The sequence below is a fragment of the Wyeomyia smithii genome, chromosome 1 (assembly GCF_029784165.1).
Source record: "Wyeomyia smithii strain HCP4-BCI-WySm-NY-G18 chromosome 1, ASM2978416v1, whole genome shotgun sequence".
Lineage (NCBI taxonomy): Eukaryota > Metazoa > Arthropoda > Insecta > Diptera > Culicidae > Wyeomyia > Wyeomyia smithii.
The window spans coordinates 177,556,792-177,578,257 of NC_073694.1; the positions used below are offsets into that span (position 1 = coordinate 177,556,792).

The 21,466-nt window shown below is 34.3% G+C and overlaps 1 protein-coding gene across 1 annotated transcript; it reads right to left on the reverse strand.

The window, feature by feature from the left end:
* Window positions 1-1,762: 1,762 nt before the first annotated feature.
* Window positions 1,763-20,657, reverse strand: LOC129717933 (glutathione S-transferase D7). The gene is made up of 5 exons (XM_055668224.1): window positions 20,436-20,657; window positions 20,159-20,368; window positions 2,375-2,516; window positions 2,061-2,312; window positions 1,763-2,000 (listed from the first exon to the last, which is right to left on the reverse strand). The coding sequence occupies exons 2-5, from the start codon at window positions 20,356-20,358 to the stop codon at window positions 1,938-1,940; spliced, it is 657 nt and encodes a 218-aa protein (XP_055524199.1). The 5' UTR covers window positions 20,359-20,368; window positions 20,436-20,657; the 3' UTR covers window positions 1,763-1,937.
* Between the last annotated feature and the right edge of the window lie 809 nt (window positions 20,658-21,466).

Here is a 21,466-nt window from a genome sequence, read left to right on the forward strand (position 1 = left end):
CTGTCCCAAAATTGTTTCAGATAAATTTCGAAAACGTCCCGAAAATGTCTTAGGAATATTTTAAAACTTTTACTAATTACAATTCCAGATTGTCTCGAAGAGGCTCCAAAATAGTTTTGAAAATGTTTAAGAAATGTTCCGAAACTGTCAAGAATTGTCGCATAGCTGTTTCAAGATTACTTTTAAAACTGCAATGTCGCATAGCTGTATCAAAACTACCTCAAGAAAGTTATAAAACTGTCACAAAAATGCATCGAAAATGTTTCAGATAAGTTTCAAAAATGTCCCAGCAATAACTCTCTTCTTTTCCAATTCTAAAACTCTTATTATTACGTTTTCAATTTGTCTCAAAGAGGTTTCAAAATAGTTTTGAAAATGTTTAAAAAATGTTCCGAAACTGTCTCAGAAGTGCCACATAACTGTTTCAAAATTGCCTTTGAAATGTCTCCAAAAAATCTCTAGAATTTGCCAGAAAAGGTAAAATATTTCTCAAAACTCTTCCAATAACGTTAATAAAATGTTTCAAAAAGGTTTCACAATTGTTTTGAAAATATTTCAGAACGCGTCAACGATGTCTCAAAAATGACTCGAAATGTTCAAGAAAACTCTCCAAATTGCGTTTCCAATTTTCTGACTACCATACCGCGGGAGGCTGCAAAGTTCACACATCGTTGGCCGTTATCATTTGATGCGGCGTGCAGGCTATTCGGCCCGATCACCGGTCTGTACATTGCCTTCCGTCCTATCTGAGCGTTCATATCACCGATGACGATCTTAACGTCCCGTTGCGGACAGCTATCATACACATGTTTCAGCTGCGCATAGAACGCTTCTTTCTCATCGTCGGCTCATCCTTCGTGTGGACAGTGCACGTTGATGATGCTGTAGTTGAAGAACCGGCCCTTAATTCTCAACTTACACATCCTCGCACTGATCGACTGCCACCCGATCACGCGTTGGCGCATCCCACCTAGCACTATGAAGCCCTTCCCAAACTCGTTGGTAGTTCCACAGCTCTGATAAAAGGTAGCCTCTCGATGTCCGCTTTTCCTTACCTTCTGTCCCGACCAGCAAAGTTCCTGCAGTGCTACGATTTCGAAGTTGCGTGGGTTGAGGTCATCATATATGATCCTGTCGCAGCAGTGAAAGCCAAACGATCTGCAGTTCCATGTACCGAGTTTCCAATCGTAGTCCTGATTTCGTCGCCTAGGTCTGTGCCGATTGTTCACCACAGCAAACATAAAATAGCTTTTTCACACGGAACGCATTAACTATTTCCGAGTCTTGTGCTTTCGAAAATTCGAAGTGGTGACTCGAAGTCGGCCATTTTTGGATTCAATGAGGTTTCACCATAATGGTGGGTTTTATCATATGAATGTAGAAATTGTTTTATGTGGGTGTAGTTATATTATCCATGATTTCATCGACCTCCATTATAGGACATCAGTAGTATTCCAAATACGTTAGACAACACGCTTGATTTAACCAATTACACAATACTTTTTAAACGAAGAAGTGTTGGAAAAAATAAATCATATTTTTGGTAGAACTGTACAATCTGAATCAATAATGCTTGTTTCGAATAGTAACAAATTAACAGACGTGTCTTTTGCGAGCTTTTCATGTTTCCACATCAAAAAACATGCTATGTCCAATCATAAAATTCTAGCTTTCTTGATTCTGCTTCTATGATTCTTCTTTTTGTGGTGAACCCAAGGAATAATAAAAGTACAAATACTATCTGGAACAAACCTACCAAACAGAGAATTTCTTTCAAAACGTGACACGAATTTGACCAAAAAAACGGAAAAGATTTTAATTCCACTTATCGAATCACATTGCTGTTCGCAACGATTACTGTGCACCGTGCCATTGGCATCTCTTTCTACCCTGTTGTATAATTTCTAGACCCTCGTTTCACAACCCGCCGTCGTCGCCTACTGCTTAAGTTTCGATCGGAAAAGTCCGGACAGTGTATCCGCTCCTGCTTGATTGATTTCCTGTCGCAAACACAAAATAACAAAGCTTAATTGTCACTGGAAAAATACCGCACTTCCTACCTTATAACCGTACGGTTCCAGCTCTTCCTTGCACTTGGCAAGCCACGCCCGTACCCTCGGGTAGGGCAGCAAATCGAACCCGAAGGCTTCGGTCTGCGAAACGGAAACGCACAGCGCGATGTCCGCTATCGTGAAATGATTGGCCGCTGCCCACTGGTACTGTTTGAGCATCGCCTCCAGCCAACCGAGGGCCTCCGCCAGCCGGGCTTTTTTTGTTTGGTCCAGATGGGCACCCACCATGATGGTGGGGAACTGCAGCGCGTAATGGAAATTTAATTACAAGGTTACTAAGTATTTTGATGGCTTATACTTACGTAGTAATCGACAACCCGCTGGTAGAGCGTCCCGAGATCAAAGTGCAGCCGCTGATCGACGATGGCACGCGAACGGAAATCTTTCGGGTAGAGCGATTCATCCTTGCCGTAGGCCGACACCAGGTAGGATAGAATTACGCGGCTGTCGGAAGGTGGAAACAGAACGGGTCACGTGAATCGGATGATGGATATCAGCATGTTTATATGCGTGTTAGCTTTCGATTAACGCGACCAGAATGGTGTGTGGAATGTAACGTAACACCAATTAGAGAGTAACATGAAAATTGATACACACAGTGTAGGATTAGCCACTAGTTCGGTTTCACCTTCGTTACACGTGCTTCGGATTCCACATGGACGCGACTGAATCAACGAAGGCACGAATGTGAAAACAGAAGTGGGTTGTATTCGAGATACGACCGCATTATTGACATGGGACTATAAAAGTAGTTATTCATTAAACTTTTAACTAATTTTTTACTAGTATACTATTCAAAATATTTCGATGTTTGGTACACGCAAAACTTTTGCTTATTACTTTAGAAGCAATAGCGCAAAATTACCTTTTGGGTAACAAATCCATTACTTAAAAAGCAATAAAATTCTTCCCCAGTCAAGTAACAACACATACTGTCATATATTTTGCACGTGTTATGAGAGTACGGCTATCTAATAATGGTCGTTTCAACCACATGCAACGTTTTTTCTGTCGAAAAAGGCTCCCTCTCCACCTCAAGTCAAAAAAAATCACACACCGTCGCATAAGTTGCACATGTTACAAGTTTTTTCAATCTCCAATTCATCCGGTGGGCGTGTATTAGTTCGCTCGTTGTATGCATACGGAGCAGCGAAAAAATATGACAAGAGCTGCCAAGCAACATTTTCCCCGTCATAGAGTATGCAAACGTTGATGATTTCAAAGACTTGAAATGCGCTTTAAAATGACATCACGATCTGTAAACTGCGTTAGATAAAAATAAAAACATTCGCTTTTTTGCAAGCTATTTACAGCACATAATCATTGGTTCATGAAAACTCATTTGGACCTGTTTGAATATACAAAACTCGTGCCCATCCAGAACAATATTCGCAACTTCGGCAACTCTGGTCCGACAGTATTACATATGTCCATTTCAAGTAAACACTGGGGGACGAAACGAAAGTGTTTCTAATTGGACATTTGAGGTTGACGGTTGAGATTCTGATTGTGTGTGGATGAAAGGGAGACAAAAATGAACCGGATCGTTGCATCAATACAAATGCAGCGAGTGAAGTCTTGCCAACACATGCATTTCGGTGCTTGGCTGTATGTTCTCCTGCAGAAACACATACAAGCGTGTGGCCGTCATAATTTTTATTACTTTTTGTTTGTTACTTTTTGTGTATAATGCGCAGTCATAAGACACAAAATATAATAAAAAATTGCCCAAAAGTAATAAAATATTCCCCGTTTGCGTTGGGTGTAGTAACATCATACACGCATCGGAAAATGTGATCGACTTGGACTTGAACTTAGACTTGGACTTGGACTTGAACTTGGATTTAAACTTCGAACTTAGATTTGAACTTCAAACTTAGATTTTAACTTCGAATTGAACTGCAAATTAAACTGCAAATTTGGATTTGAACTTAGAACTTGGACTTGAACTTCGAATTCATTCAATTCATTTCAAATCAATTCATTTTTGTTTCTGTTTGTTTTTATTCTCGTTTTTTTATCTAATTCCGCGTAATCTTCGACCCTCCGTGGAATAAATATTGTCTCAATTTCGTTCTATTTACGTTCCATTTTTTCTCATTTCTATATCTTTTTCGCTTAGCAGAGATTCATTTTTACTAATTTTCTAGGTGTTAATAACAACATAGAGTTAGAGTTTTCGTACAAAATATAAGTATTTAACTTGGCCCTTCGAGAAATATTCAAAATTTAAACCATTTTAAATATGTTGTTTTTCACTAATTATCTCATTTTCGTGGAGTTGTTTTATTTCTATTCGTTTTTTCAATCATTTTTTATTCAACTCAGTCTCTTTCTAGCTTTTCCTGTTCTTTACTTTTTCTCAATTTATTGTCTCCTTTGTATTAATTTTTCAAACATTCTTGTCGTATTTTCGCCCAATATTTCTATCGGATTTTTTTTCTTATATTTTTAACATATTTATTTATGTATTTATTTATTTCGTCAAGCAAATGTAGACTACAGTTATAATAATACAATGTTTTCTTATATTCTATACATTATTTCCAGTAGTTAGTCGTTTTTTTATTTGATTCCTGCCCATGGTGATGTCGATATTTTCGCAGTGCTGATTATAGTTACGCATCATGCGATTTACTGGGCCATTTTTTGAGTAGTTAGCTCTGTGAGAGTTTTCGGAAAATATTTTACGATTTCTTAATTGACGATTGGATGCATAAAAATTAAGTTGTGATAATAATTTAGTAGAATGCACGCGTTGAGAAATAATGTCATTGATAAAATAAAGCATTGAAAGTTCGCGGCGTTCTTTAAGTGCTTGTATGTCTATAAGCATGCAGCGTGCTTCATATGATGGTAAGGGAAATGCTGTCCAATGTAGCTTACGAAGCGCGTACAAAAGAAATTGTTTTTGGACAGATTCAATGCGTTCTTCATGTGTGACAATATATGGATTCCATACAATGCTACAATATTCCAGAATCGGTCGGACGTATGTAATATACAATAGTTTGATTGTATATGGGTCTTGAAATTGTGGCCGAAGCGTTTTATAAAGCCCAGCATACTATTTGTCTTACTTTTATTTCAGCATTGTCTCCACCCTCGTTTTATCACAATATTTGATAATTATTTATAATATTTATTTATTATGGAGTGGTTCAAAACAGCCTACGAAAAAGTACTGCTTTTTTCCTACTGTCGTTTTAAACGAGTATTAACAGCTGGTGATTAAACTCTACCTCCATCAAAGTTAGCTGTTGCGAAACTGTGCAAAGCATATTGGCATTGGAGAAATTCAACGCCTCCTTATTCGATATTCAATTAAAAGCGTTTCCGTACACCGATCGTTGTAAACCCTTTGCTACCATTCCGTTCTAAATTCTGTATGTCTTCATCCATAATCAGTATGTAGCGGTAACAGCTGTTTTGCTATGATAACTTCTTCGGTTTGTCGATAGACGACTGTCATGAGCGGCTGTTATGAACTGTCATGTGTTTAATTTTTATCGATTGAATAGTTCAGATTGTGGATTCTTGGTCATAAAACAAGCTGACACATCCTTTGAACCAAGATATAAGGAATTTACCGTAAATATTGTTGTTTCATTTTCATATTATCGCCGTGTCAAATTGTAATTGGGAGCTACGGTGGCCACTTCACAAGGACATCTTCCCAGAGATTGTCAAGAGTAGACAGCGGGAAGGCTTGCATTGACTTGCAAAATATAAAATAAACTAATGAGTTGACATATTTATCAAACATCACTTACACTTCAGCTAACATAATATAGAAATTACCCAAAACAGCTAGTATATTTCTTCACCGTAACCACAAAAAAACATCAAGTTGTTCCACAACATTTCAATGATTTATTTATTTTGTTGGTGCAATTCACAGCATCCGATCGAGTTTACTGATTCTTGTTACAATAAAAAAAAAGTAGGAGGGTGGTATTCAAGACACGACCGCATGACGTTGACTACCGTATTCTTAAAAAAAAAATATTCCATTGAAGCAAATAGTAGAGGGAATTGCAACGCTTCTTTTACAAAACTTCTGTTACAAAATTTCGAGGCTCCAAAAGGTACCAGTTTCCGATTATTCTCGTCCAGAATTCCAGCCATTTTAGTATTTTGCAGTAGCCATTTATTACTAACAGCCACCAGCATAACGGGTGAAACCGGCACGAGATGACCGGTACTATTTTGTCTTTCCTCCTTTCAGCTGCTAACACCTATTAACATGAAATATACATATGAAATTAACATCATCATAAACATGCATTTTTGCAAGGTTTTTTCCGCTAGCAGCAGCATTTGGTAAAACAGAAAATTCAATTAGCCGCTTCTGTACCAAAATTTCGAGGCACCAAAAGGTGCCAATTGCCGATTATAGTTTCCTGGTTAGTCCGTCCAGAATTCCAGCCATTTAAGTGTTTTGCAGTAGCCATTTACTACTAAAGCCACCAGCATTACGGGTGAAACCGGCACGAGATGACCGGTACTATTTTGTATTTCCTCCTTTCAGCTGCTATCACCTAGCGTCCGCATGTCACTGGTGCAGTTTTGGAATCAGAATGATGGGGCGCCGGCCGCTGTCGTAAAATTAACACCAACAAAAAGATGCATATTTGCAAGGTTTTTTCCGCTAGCAGCAGCATAAACATCGGAAACAGAAAGTGACAACAACAATAACAACAAAGTCAGATCGATTGTATCCGTTAGTGTCGACTGTGCTTGGGAAGAGAGGTAGTGATTGGCTGCGCGGTATGATTTAGACAATCGATATTAATTACCAATTTTTCAAAAGTGTATCTCAAACAATAGTTTGTTTTTGTTACATAAATTTAACCGTAAAAGAATTTCTGATCGATTGATGCCAAAACCTCGAAAACCTGATTATAGATGACTGCAAAATAAGCGCTCAAAACCTGACCACTTTTCTCTAGTTTTCCCTGGTTGAATTACTAGATTTTTAAATTCAGGGGCCTAACACCGATATAGACGTTAGTCAACGTCAAAAAATTTCAAAATAACCGCCGAAAACTTCAACTAAGCTGTAACGCTGAATTTATAAATTATGAGAGTCTAGAAAAGGGTCGTAGTAATTGGAAACGAATCATCCAAATAGGTTGCTGTTTTTCGTTCACGTTTTGGTTTATGCCGTTTTCAGAGCAGGTTGAAAATAATTTCGCTGGTGTGGAGAAAATTTGGTTCCCCCCGAAAACCCGGCGACTACCTCCTAAACCCGGAAACTTCAGGGGAAACCCGGAGAAGTGGCCCACCTTAAATGCTTCTATATGCTCTTGCGAATAAATACACAGTCGCTTGTAATTGATTCAACTTATTCATCGCTAACATAAGCTTTTACAACGCTAAATGATAACGACAGGCATGCTATGCTGAAAGAAAAAAACCATTGACAAATTCGCTGTATTTCGATGCATGTATATAAGTTCAAATGTAACACTACAAAACAGCATGCTTTGCATCGCGCACAGGCAAGAAGCATAACAGTAGTATACTGCCCATAAACTCATAAGAGTCACACTGCCAAAAACGTACAACTGAGTAAAACGCAGTAGACACTGAAAAACCACTGCATTGTTGTCCTTCCTATTGATTCAATCAAAGAACAAAATATTAAAACATGCATTCGTCTGAGGTAAATATATGTGGCAGAATACTTTTACATGCATTAAGGTTGTGGTTGTTCCGATTAGTACACTTCAACTGGTCTTTTAATGGCAGTTACTATAATTTTCTACTAATTATTTTTAGCTCTGAGCCTGTTTTGTATTTATTTGTAACGTGGGACTGATCAGAGTTTATATTTTTTTTTCATCATTTTAACAACAAACCTAGCTTTTATTGTGATTTTTTGAGAGCACACGTACTATAAAAAAGTTTCTGGGGTTTATCTCAAAAGTGATGAAAATTCACGTGGGACTGTTATGCATTTATGGGCAGTATAGTCACTGAAGTCCACGGCAAACGCAACGGCAATGCTGCAAGTCGTACAATTTTGTTCCCATGGACTGTTACGTATCTGCTGGTGTTACTACTTTTGCTGAGGAAAAAGCCCTCCTGTCGTCTAACGGTTGTCGTAGTACAGTACATTTTCTAGAGCTGGCTCAAACCATTACGGTCATTCACCACTCTCGCAATATTTAGAATTTTCTAATACTTACTCAAATATATTGTGTTTCTGTGAATTCTTCCCTTTCTAAAGTTGAGCCTTCTTGGCATTGTTTTTTTATACATTTTATATATTTTGTCTTTTCTGCTATTTTTCTGAACGGTTGATACAATGTTTTTTAGTTTTGTTAAGTTTTTGTTTCATTTTGATTGCATTGGTGTTTCATTTCTACTTCAGTTTTGTAGTAACTTTGTCATTATTTGTGGTTTTTCATTTAAGTCTAATTTTTTCCAATTATTTTCAATGTTTTAATTTTTCGTCTAACTGTCTCATTACACCACTCTTCCATCTTTCATTTTAATATTAGTTGAATGTCGTCCTATTTGAGTTTCTTTTTTGTCTTAATTTTGTTTGATTTAGGTGTTAGTTATATCTTGTGTTTATCTACTTTGTCTCATTTTTGCTTCCATTTTTGTATGAATATGTTCTATTTCTAAAATGTTGTCGAATTAGTGGTTTTTGTCTCATTCTAATTTTTTATTTATTATTTTTTGCTTGAATCTCAATTTGTAATTTTTGTCTCATTAATTCGGATTTTTCTTTATCATTTTTCTATCATTTTTGTCTCGATGCTGCCTCGGTTTCGTCCTAACTTACTGTAGATTCACGGTATGGAAAGGGCTACTGTCGGTATCGTTGTTTTCGATAACCGTTGGTAGCAATTGGTAGGCGTAGTTTAGCCGAAACACATCATCTACCATATTTGTTGAAAGCTTAGCCAAAGACACGATTACATGCAAATCAACATATCTCTTCCAGCCCAATATTTTAATGCTTCTTGTCTCGTTATAGAAGGGTATTCCACCATCATAGTTTTCTCTTATTTTCTTTCGATCAACCCAATAGCGAATGTCACGGCCGGTCACCAAATTGATTATTGTGTAGTTATAAAATGTATTATAAATTGTAAGAGTGTAAAATCTTTTGAGCCAATGAATTAGCAGTTGTGTAGAACAAAAATCGTGTAGTGAGTGCTTGAATAAAAAAAACTATTCGCATACTGGCGCTTTGGGGTGAAGTTAGGCAACAAGCTCCACTGGATAAGGAGAGCGTAATTTTATGCTACTAGAATTTGGGATTCGCGTCGGAGTCGCGGAATATCGTCACAACACTCATTTCTAGGTAACCTTGTTCTGTCTAATATTTTACTAAACCTTTATTTTTGAAACATTTTGGCCTCTTCTTGTGCCTATTCCTGACTTACATTTGTTTCATACTTCCGCTTGATTGTGTCTTACTTATTTATTCTTTCATTATGTTGTATTCAACTCAGTTTCTTTTTAGCTTTTTGATGCATTTTTGTCTCCTTTGTATCGAATTTTTCCAATATTTTTATTCCAACATTTTTCTCTAGTTTTTGTTTTTATTGTTTTATGTTTTCTGAGATTTCAATTCAATTTTTGTTTTTATATGTTTTTTATTTTTATATTTTTATATTATTTCTGTTTTAATCGAATTAATTTCTATTTTTACCAACAGTTTTTACCCGTTAACATTCAAGTTCATTAAGGCAGACAATGTGTGCAGCAGGAGAAACGAAAAATAAGCGAACTGGAAATATGACACAAATTTGGAGAAATTTACCGCACCGATGCGGTTTATTTTTCCAAATCTGTATCATATTTCCAGTTCATTTATTTTTCATTTTTCTATCTGTTGCATTTTTGTTTCACTGTTACGTTGGTTTCGTTTCACTTTATTCTCATTTTTCTTTTATTCTAGATTGACTTTTGTCTCGTTTCGTATTGATTTTTTTTATTATTTATTATCTTAATTTACTATTATTTTTGTCTTAGTTTTGTTCAATTCCTTTTTTTATTTATTTCTTTTTACATCACACTTGTCCCATTTTCGTCCTATATTATTGTCTTCCGCATTTAGTGTCACTCGTATTTCAGCCTTATTACGTTTTAATTTGTCATTTAATTCAATTTCACCTCATTTTTGTTTCAATTATTTTCAACTATTGTTTGATATTTGTTTTAGTTTTATTGTTGTCTTGATTTTTGTCCTCATTTCTAACTCATTTTGTTTCTTGTTGTCAGTCTTATCTCAATTCCTTTCTCATCTGTTTGTCTAATTTTTTATTATCTTGTTTATAATTTTTATCATAATTGAATCATTTCCTGTTAGTTTTATTTATTGCCATCATCCACGGTGGCACAGTGGTCCAATAAGGCAAAAAGTGGAACTTAATTCCATAGCGCCTTTCTCCTTCGTCCTAGCTCAATAGTGTCTTCGAAACAATTGTTTGTATAAATGACCCGCATAATCGCAAATTGCAGAATAATTTGAAAAGTTTACTATACTTAAAATGAAAAAACTAACTTTTTTGTGTTAAGAGATGGAGGAATGGTTTATTCGGAAAAGTTGTTGGAAATTCAAAAATATGAAACATTGTTGAACAAATTAAAAACCCTATCTTTTACTCGGTACAAAGTTATACAGTATATTATACGGAACTTACTGAACTTTTAAGTTTTTTTGTACTTAACTTTCGTTAGTTGCATTTTACGCGAAAGTGTTGTTCGCAGAAATTAATGGAACACACATTTTTGCCAAAGACCATTTATCTTCAGGACTTTTTCCTACAAAGTTATATCAAATTTTAGTTTATTTTTTCGATAACTTCAAGAACGTATAGGTTAAAAAGGGGCAAAAAGAATCATGACGCCAATACTTTTTCTTGAAGGTAATATGAAGAACTATAAACTCTTTAAGATTTTATTTGTCCCAATCTACCCATATTTGATTACGGCGAGCATATATCACACTAGGTTTTTCGTACTTAACTTTTGTTAGTTACATTTTACAAGAAAACGATGTTCAAAAGAAGTATTTAGGCATATAAAACACACGTTTTTGTTGAAGGTTACACGTCTCCAGGACTTTTCCTCAGCAAGTCATTTTTGTTTATTTTTGTTGTATTGACGAGTTTTTCATCATGGTTTTTAAATTTTTCCCAATTTGTGCTTAGTTTTGATTGCATTTTTATTTCAAATTCTGCCTAAATTTTTTTCATAATATTATTCATTTGGTCTGATTCTTTCATTATTGTCTCTTTTTCATCTGATCTCATTTTCGCCAAGTTATATTATTTTTACCTTACTTTTGTCTAGCCTTTCGTAATTTATTCGTCTTATTTGTCTCCTAATGTTTGCTCAATTTTTTATTTCCTCTCTACTCATATCTGGTAAAATTATGTCTTATTTTTGTTCCTTTTTGGTCCCAATTTTGAATTCAATACATCTTATTCATATCTTGGTTTTGTCCATTTTGTCTCATTGTTTATTCTAATTTTGTCTGAAATATGAATATGTCTTTCCCATTAATTTTGGCGTATTATTTATTTTTGTCTCATGTATATTCCTATGTCTCATTTTTGTTGAATTCTTGATTTCATTTTGCCTTAGAATTCTTAAAGTTTTGTCGAGTTTTTATTTAATTTTTTATCATTTTTGTCCATTTGTTTTATTATATTATATCTCATTATCGCCTTGGTTTCGTCACAACTTGCTTGTTATTGTCTTGTACCGACTAACACTTTTTCTTGATTCTTATTTTTGATTCATTTTGACCTTTTTGACGTGGGACACGTCTTTGTTTACTATACTGGGATGCATTCTGTAAAATTGGAAATGAAACGGGCAAATGTTGCGTCAGATTTCAAACGTTAATAACAGCATAACCACATGATGGATAATAATAACCAATATGTTGTTGGATAGATAAAATGTATAACAATTTTGTAACATGTTAATTATCACTCTAATTTCATTGCTAAGCGGTAAAATTGATAAAAAATTTCAATAACAGATTTACGCAAATAATGAACCAATTACATGCGAGCATTCCTAGCACAGACGACGTGAATGGACACCATCCGTTCCCTGTGATATTCCCTGTATCAATTTCGAAATAAAAATTGACAGAGTCTCCCCGTCCCAATAGGTCAATTTATTTTTGCTTCCATCAGCTTAGATTAATATGATGTCTCGAAGGTAAAAGTTTTCCTAAAAGTTTGAAACAATACCCATCCTTGAACAATTTCCAAACCTGCGTGTTAGGTACTGAAGAACCTAATAAAAACTGATGTCTTGAAAGAAAACATGCCGGTAAAAGCAACAGTACCAACAACAGAGTATAGAACCGCAGGTCTCTTGTCGTCTATGATTGCAGTGGTACTCTTCTATTCGTACATTTCAGCGGTACACTTCTATTCGTACTGCAGTGTTACACTTTTGTTCGTACATTTCTATTCGTATGCAATTGAGAAAAAACTGCAATGCTGCTGTTGATGGTGATTGAAAGTTTATCTCATAAATATGATTACCATAAATTACTCAACAAAAATTGTAAATTTTTGCAACGAATGTTTATTTAATTTTATCTTCGATATTCACTAAATAATCATGACCGGATAGTATCGAAAGTGTAAATTCCTAAATATATACATTTATAAAAGAGTAAGAGCCTGCGAATGCTTGTGATTTTTTTGTTTATTTAGCCCCCCCCCCCTTTCAAAAACCTTGAACATTGGAAGGGGTAGAAAAAAAAGCTCAATCCGTTATGTTCATTTCATTGGTTTTCCAACAGCATAAATGCTTAATTTAGCAACAAGCAAGTCAGGTGACAGCGAAAGTGTCGTCGAAAGGCAAGCGGAATAAATACTAGTAATAATAAAGTGTTATTTTTCAACATTTATTTGAGTGCAAGTTACAAACGTCATAACTTGCACACAAACTTTGATCAAAGATATTTCTTTTTTTTTCGTCTCGGTGTTATTTATTTTTTGCCACCCCCTTTGCTAACTTTGATAACCTTGGACATAAAAAGAATTCGAAATTTGTATCAGCCTTAGTAAGATTCGTACAGAATCTCTTTTTACATTTCAAAATTGTTAGATGATTTATTATTATTCTAAGCTTTACCATAATAAACGTATATTTTCTGTCTTCGTAATTCAGCGAATGTAGTTGTAGGCAAATGAAAAAATTGTCAAGCAAAAATAAAAATGTGATTGTGGATTCCTACGATTTTTTGCTGGAACTTGTTAATAAATTTGTTTAAAATATTTTCTTATGTTTGTCAATTGATGAACCTTTGTAAGGGCTTCCATATTATTTTGAAAGTAAGATCCATACTATAAATTTGGTTTAGTTAGAGTTAAATAAGACAAAACCATTCATTATTATAACGTAAGTATTATTGGATTTGGTCTTTGAGGATATAGAGATAATTCTGACTTTGACGCATTGAAATTCATGAGAAATTCTTGGTGCTTCTTCAACAAGCACGATATGTTTGTGCCTTGTCAAATACATATTTTTTGCACAAAAAAAAATACTACAGGCATAATATCGCCAAATATAAATGATATTCTTTCGAGTGTTGTTGAATATATTCCAAAAATTGATTTCCAGGGGAGGCTGAAAATAAAAATATGTACAGTCGCTGAGCAAACACATTGATTCTGTCTGCAGACTCTGTATATTTTGTAACAAAAAAATCCTCTAATTACAGTGTTTAGTCCCACGTCACCATTTCATACAACCCTAGGGCTGTATACCTTGTAGTATTTGCTTATACCTGGGTTAATTTTGTTTCAAACGTTCGCTCGATTGTGTCTATAATTTGTCTTACCTCTATGTATCTTTCGAAATATTCTTTGTTTTTTTAATTTTTGTTCGTGTATTCTTTTATTTTGACCTGATTTTTGCTTTCCACTTGTCCTGTTTTTGATTCTATTTGTAATTTTTGTCTCATATTTTCAAAGGTTTAATCAAGTTTAGATTTTACTTTCCTATGATATTTATTAGGGTGCCAGCCAAAATGGTCATCTCGAATTTCAAAAAAAAAAACCCCTATACAAAATGTTCACCTGCTCGAAAAAACACCCTGTGCAAAATTTCAGCTCATTCGGACTTAAAATGGGGTGGCGCAAAGCGATTGAAATTTGGCTTTTTTGAAAACCGAAAAATCACCCGGTTTTCGAAATTTTTATTTTGATGCCAAATGACTTAAAAACGCATGAAACGTCGGGAATTGGTGTCATCTGAAAATTTTTTTTTGCAAAAATTTACTCTCGGGGACTGGTTCATAATATTGTGAAAAATGAGTATAAAATAAAAAAAAACACTTCGGTTCGTTTGATTGGTGTGACGTCTTCGACAAAGTTGTAGATAAAAATTCTGTCTTTTCAAAAAATTACACTCAAAAAATTATTCATTCAAAAGTTTGAAGAAAGATTAAAAATTAATTATTCAAAAGGGCTTATACTTTAAAAACTCGATTTTTTAAATAAAACCTACGAAAGACTACCAAAACAATGGAATCAGTCCGATCATATAGAAATCAAGAAAAATAAGTTATCATTTTTTGAAAAAAAAAAATTAATTTTTGAAAAAAAAAATTATTTTTAATTATTTTTTTTAAAGGCACATTTTTTTCGGGAGGACAAAACATTATCTACAACTTTGCCGAAGACACTATGCCGTTTTGACTGTAGACATATTTTTAATTTCCAATAGAGCACTCTATGAGGAATCAAGAATATTTCTACAGTCAAAACGGTTTCTTTGATTGGCATAGTGTATCTGGCAAAGTTGTAAATAATTACTTCGTTCCTCCAAAAAAAATGTACCCTGTGAAAAAAAATAAATTTAAAATAAAACTTTTTTTTCTGATTTCTCCATGGCCGGTTTCGTTGTTTAGGAAAACTTTCGTAGTTTTTATTTAAAAAAAACAGTTCTTTTAAATGGGCTGTTTTCGATAATTAATTTATATCTTTCTTTAATTTTTTTAAATCAGTAATTTGTTTTTAGAGCGTATATATTTTTTTTTGAAAAACAAAACTATTATCTACAACCTTGCCTGAAGATGTCACACCGCTCAAACGAACCGTGTTGGCTCTAAAAAATTTTGTAATCATCAATACCTATCCGAAATAGCATTTTCCAATAGCTTTTTGAAAATGAGTTGTGTTTCAATAAATTAGCACAAAATGGCATCTTTTGCCTATAAAAACGTCTATGCAAAGTTTCAGCCAATGGGCACGTTCACGTTCTGATGATGTAAACTTTACAGAAAATGTATGGTCGAACTGTCAAAACGACGCAAACCCAGAAACAACGGCAATTGTGTTGCGTATCCGATTGAGATCCCTATACTCACATTATCACTGAATAACATCGATACAGTCTTTTGTCCGATTATATAAGCCAGAGCACTGTGTTAGCAAAGGACATTATTGTGGTGAATAAAACGAATAAATTGTCTGGTACAACATTCGAAAGACGAGTGCAAGTGTTTTAGAGAGTAGATTTTTCAAACAAAGTAATATAACATGATCCATCAGTTTCCACCGTTTCATTTAAAAGTTTAAGACACTTGAAATCGAAAACATTTTTCAAATATTAAAATTCCATGTACCTCCCGTGTGTGATTTTGCAAATGACATGAAAGCACTCAACATTTTCCACGAGACTCAATCTTAATTTTGGTTGAGATAATTTTTTTTTGCACAGAGTAGTTTGATACATTTTGTAAATTTGTTTTGTAATATTTTGCCATTTTACTTATAATTTTTCCAATTCAACATTGCCACCCTAACGACAATGATATAACAAATATTATATTTTCAGGAATTTTTCTATTGGTATTCAGTGAAAAGTGATTTTTTTTCATTTTATACTCATTTTTACACAATACTATGAACCACCTTCCTTCCAGTTGGTCTCGAGGTACGATGCTGGCCTAACAAGCCAGTCGTCGTAGGTTCGAGTCTCGGCTCGGGAGAGACTATTAGTGTCAGTAGGATCGTAGCGCTAGCCCCCCAATTGTCCTGTACATGAAACAGTTGGCTGCGAAGTCTGTGTATAATAAACATAAGGTCAAGTTTCGAATCGGAATGTAGCACCAAGGCTTTGCTTTGCTTATGAACCACCCTATGTCGAATAAATGAACCACCTTAATGAAACATGATGTATTCGATGCTAGTTATAGTGTATAAAATTTTCGAAAACCGAAATTTCATTTTTTTATTTATCATACTATTGCCTCGGTTTTGTTTCGTTTTCTTTTTATTTTGCCCTTATTGTTGTTTGCCTTTTGTCTTGTTCTGTCTAACATTCCTTTTTAAACTTTTCTATGTGTTTTCGCCTCATTTTACTATTATTTTTGTAGTAGTTTCATTATCCTTCCATTTTTATCTCCTTTTTGCGTCGCTCTTGTCCCATTTAAGTCTGATATTATTTTATTTTTGTCAAACATTTTTACCAAATTTTTATTTTTGATTTACAGGTCGGACTCGATTACATAAAGACTGCATTATATATTGACTCGATTATATATGATTCGTTTATATATAATTTTAGACTCGATTATATAAATAGAAGCAAAACATTTTTTCTTAAATTTCAATATGACTTATCTAAAGCTAAAGCTAAATATATCGTAAGAGAATATCTACAAAATACGTAACGCTTGATAAGAAAGCAAAAAATAGAAAAAAAAAATTGGAAAAAAATTTAATTTTAAGAATTGTATAAAAAAAAATTAAAAATAAAAATACTTAAATAAAAATACCTGTATAAAAATAACTTCGAAAATAATATAAAAAAAAATAAAAAAATTAATATTTTAAAAAAATTAAGAAATTAAATACAAATAAGTTGACAAATCTACATATACTTTTATATTTTTTTTTTAATAATTTTTCTTTACATTTGACTGCAATTGCATCAGGAATAACTACAAAATATGTGTTTTATTTTTTGTAAGAAATATGTTTTCTGGCTTTTAGACAGATGAATCAAAAATAAAATTCTTTTTATTTAGTCGAAAACAACAAACCATTTATGAAAAATAAATATAAAAAATTTTTTTTCTCTCATTCAATTATAAATAGAATTCGATTATAAATACAGGCAAACTTCGATTTAAGGTACATTTCAAATTTTAATTTGTACTTTATATCGAATGGTACCTTATATCAAATCATGAAACATTTCCAACAATAGGGCACACTTTATTATGTTGTCTTTTGTCTACTTCTAGCTTATTTCGGGAATAGAATCCAACTATAAGTGTGAACCAACTTGTTTTAAGTAAATCACATAGTTTTTTTGCTCTTTAGGAGACTTTTAGCCGCGTCCAAAAAATAGGTAGTCTAGAGCATTAGGAGGTGAAAAATTTTCAAGCCGTTATTTTATTATTACTAGTTTTTTTACCATTCATTTACAAACAGACAAATTTTTATCGAAACTACTTCTTTTTACCCTTCTTGTTGTTTTTTAATTTTTGGTCCGATGTGTAAGAACCATGAATATCTGCTGACGGATTGAGATCTTTTCCAAGTATTTCTCCGTCCATTAGGATTGCGAAACTTGCCTTTTTCTTCGTTGAATTTTGAAATCACAGTTTGAAATAACTTTCCATTACACATAAAAGTGGTCCAGAAATGCACTTTGCATAGTGGTTTAAAACGTGACAAACGTGATCGTCAACCTTTTAAGTGTAAAAATGCCATTTAAATGCTATAGTGTATTCGACAATTTTTTTTATATCTTAAGGAGAAACTTTTGAAGCAAATAGATTTTTGATTCATCTGCCTAAAAGTGAGATGGAAATTTTATTTATTTTATTGCTTATCGAATCAAAGTGAAATGTTTAGCAAAGTCGTAGGTAATCTTTTTTCATTTTTGAAACATTTTTATCGTACTTCTATTTTACTATTATCCCCTTTTTGCATGATTTGTGTCTCGTCTTATTTCTATTTCGTTCTGATCTCAGTTTCTTTGGATGTAATTAACATTTTTTGTATATATTGCTCCTCTGTTAGCTCCTAACCTATCAGATATTTTTCATCCTTGTGTATAACTTTTTTTATTTATTTCATTCTATTACTATCCATTCATATTTTTTGTCATTTCTGCTATTTTTTCGTACTGACTGTTTTGCATCATGTTTTTTTAGTTTCACTTAATTTGTGTTTCATTTTGATATCGTTTGTGTTCGCTTTTTGATTCATTTTTTTTTGTAATTTGTTTTCATTATTGCATGTTTTTCGTATTTTCGCTCATGGTGTCTATTTTTTCAGTTGTCTATTATTTTCGTCTTACTGTTTCATTTTCAACGCTTTTCAATCCCATTTACTTAATTTTTGACAAATGATCTTATTTTTGCTTTGATAAGGTCTAGTTTTTCGCAAATTTTTTTAAAGTTTTATCTCGTAATATTTACTCAATTTAAATTTTTCTTTTTACTTTCATTTGACCAAATTTTAACATATTTTTGTTAGTTTTTTGTCTTAATTTCGTATGATTTATATCTTAGTCATATCGTATTTTCGTCAATTTTGTTTCAGTTTTGTTTGTGTTGTCTGAAATATGAATTTTTCAATTTTGACGGTTTGGTGTGTTTTGTCTCGATTTCATTTCTATGATTATGTTTTGTCTTTAGGTTCATTATTTTCGTCCAATAATTCTTACAGTTTAGTTCGTATTTTTGTTGAATTTTTCATCATTTTTGCCCATTTGTCGAATCGGTTTCGTTCCAAATAACTTTCTACGTTTGTTCCATTCTTACTTCTCTCCAGTCTTGTTTTGTCTAACATTTCCTCTAAACTTAAAATTTTGAACCATTTTTTCTCCCTATTTGCCTGTTCTTTGTTTTATTCTGTTTTAAACTTCTGCTCGATTGCGTCTTACTTTTATTTATAGTTTGTCTCATTTTTATGTGAGGTTTCCATTGTATAATTTTTGTACTTCTTTTTTTCACTTTGTACCTAACTGTTGCGTCAAATTTTCCCATTTTTATTCTAGCATTGTCTTATCTCATTTTTGTTCTGGTTTGGTTCAAGGTCTCATTTGTTTTCCAGTTTAATCTCTGCCTTCACCTTTGCTTTAACTTCAATCTCATCTTTGCTTCATGTTTGTATTTGTTGTACTTATTGTACTTTTCTTATTGTTGGTTTATTTGTGTCTTACTTCTTCCTAATTATTGTGTGCTTTTGTCTCATCTCAATATTTTAGGATTTTTCAGAGTTTTCTGAGTATGTAAAGCGTGTTATTTTTATTTTGAAGATAGAGTTATTTTAATCTTTAATGTCTAACAAGACCATGATGCGTCTCCATTAAAAAAAAATGTTCCCGTATCGTGATACAAACCGTATATTACCGTTTTGGAGGTCTCCACCCCAGGGATACCCTATTATTTGATATTTTTGCATTGAGGGAGCTTTTTTCAATGGAGACGCATGGTGGTCATCCACCATGCCCACCATGCGTCTTCATTGAAGATCAGAAAAAAGATATTCCCAAATTAATATAAATACCTTCGTGACAGCTTGATGTTTCATGACCGCGCGATTGAACAGTAAGCTTGAAACAAAAGGGTAAACTCTCAAACACAAGCAAGGATATAAATGAAAAGCGTATCATTTTCTTCAATAGTGATACTGCCAATAATATGAAACGCGGAGTGCAAAAAATACCTAGGCAATATCACAATAGATTAAACAGAGAAAACAAGTGATCATCCGATCACTTTTTTACATTCGAACGGGCGAAACGGATTTACGGACTTTTTTTAATTCGAAAGCAACACTGTTTCGTTACTCTTTCCAACGAACACCACCCTACGTCAAAAAATCTATTACAATTTACGACACAATTTCCTGTCAACGGCCGCCACACGCTACCGCACAATTATTAATAATTCATAACCTAATCCTTTTTGGTCACGGACATCAGAGAAACAAATCACCTGATTACTGGCGTCATTTGTTGCGTGTAATGCACTTATAATGCAGGTAACGCACTTTCTTCCCAGCTGCAGGTGAAAATCGATACCCGTTCAGATTTACGACCAACAAAAACCTTACCTTTCCCACAGCACCAGGCCGTGATCGTCCAAGGTGGGGATGGTGTGCTGGGGATTGAGCGCCACAAAGTCCGGCCGCAACTGTTCACCCTCTTGGACGTTCAGCGTCTTCAGTTCCAGCTCCATGCCGATCAGTTTGGCCAGCAGTAGAACCGAACGGCACGGCGGCGACGGGGGTAAATAGTACAGTACCGGGGTCATCTGTTCCGTTCTGTGGATGTATGAATCGATGGTTGATTGAAGCCTCCCCAAAACCGTACAGTTATCCGACGACTCACTTGGAAAATTTGGACTGAATCACAGCTACACTTTCGATGCAGTTCCCCAGTTTGATGCGTGTAGTTTTTTTTTTCAACTATCCGACAATTCAAACATGAAACAACATTCCAGGTACTCGTCTCGACTAATACTGACCGCCTACGCGACCAAGGCTCCGCATCGAAGCCGAACAAAAACCAAATGAATAGTACCGAGGACTTACTTCTTTCTGATTGTCCGGTTGAGTCTGACCCCACCACCCATTCCGGGCAAGTCAAGTTTGTTTGATGGGTTCGATTGTGTTTTGTTTTCGACATAGGTAGGTATTACCGACACGATCGACGCGGGGCGCCATCAACAGCCAAGTGCTGTGGAGCCGACGACGGTACTTCATTTGTTTGGTTTGGTTGCCTAGCAGCGTGTGACAGCGCCGTGGTTTGGTTCGATTTTCGAGCGGCCTGGTAGCACGTGCTCTCTCTACGACAGGACTGCAGGATTGTCGCGTGCAGTAAAATTGTCAGGATGCAGTTCGAACTTCAGGTGATTGTCCCTTGAACGGTGACGTGGAGGAATGGGGGTTGTGTATTGTACTTTGATTACCACCAAAAGTAAAATAAATAAAAACTCAATGAACCGAACAGAACATTACGACAATGTATAATAAATGGATTGGAACGAAAGATAATGTTCCACGTTCCAGGAATTGTTTTGTGTGTGGATGACGCTGCTTACGCAGCTCTGTTTAATAGCAAGGGCTCTAATAGGATTTCCCATTCAGTTATTTATGACATTTTGGCTGCCTACTATGATTAAGGGTATGCAACAGTTTTACATGCTTCATATAGAAAGCATTTCCAAGCCTGAATGATATAGAAAGCATTTCCAAGCCATGAATGACTGATCGACTGATTTCTAGTGGCTGCGGTTTGAATGGACGCTGGAAACGCTCAACAGGATTAGGTAATAGAGGAGTATGTATATCTGTCCGACAAGTTTATCGTATTATTTGTGCTCTTCTTTTCCCTTTTTCTTTCGAGCAACAATTTATGAA

Bases quoted from the DNA above. Each gene is read 5' to 3' on its own strand.
- LOC129717933 (XM_055668224.1), bottom strand. From the start codon at position 20,358: ATGACCCCGGTACTGTACTATTTACCCCCGTCGCCGCCGTGCCGTTCG. The intron at 2,313-2,374 runs GTAAGTATAAGC...TACGCGCTGCAG, and splicing joins AGCGGGTTGTCGATTACTAC to TTCCCCACCATCATGGTGGG. The intron at 2,001-2,060 runs GTAGGAAGTGCG...TGTTTGCGACAG, and splicing joins TGGAACCGTACGGTTATAAG to GAAATCAATCAAGCAGGAGC.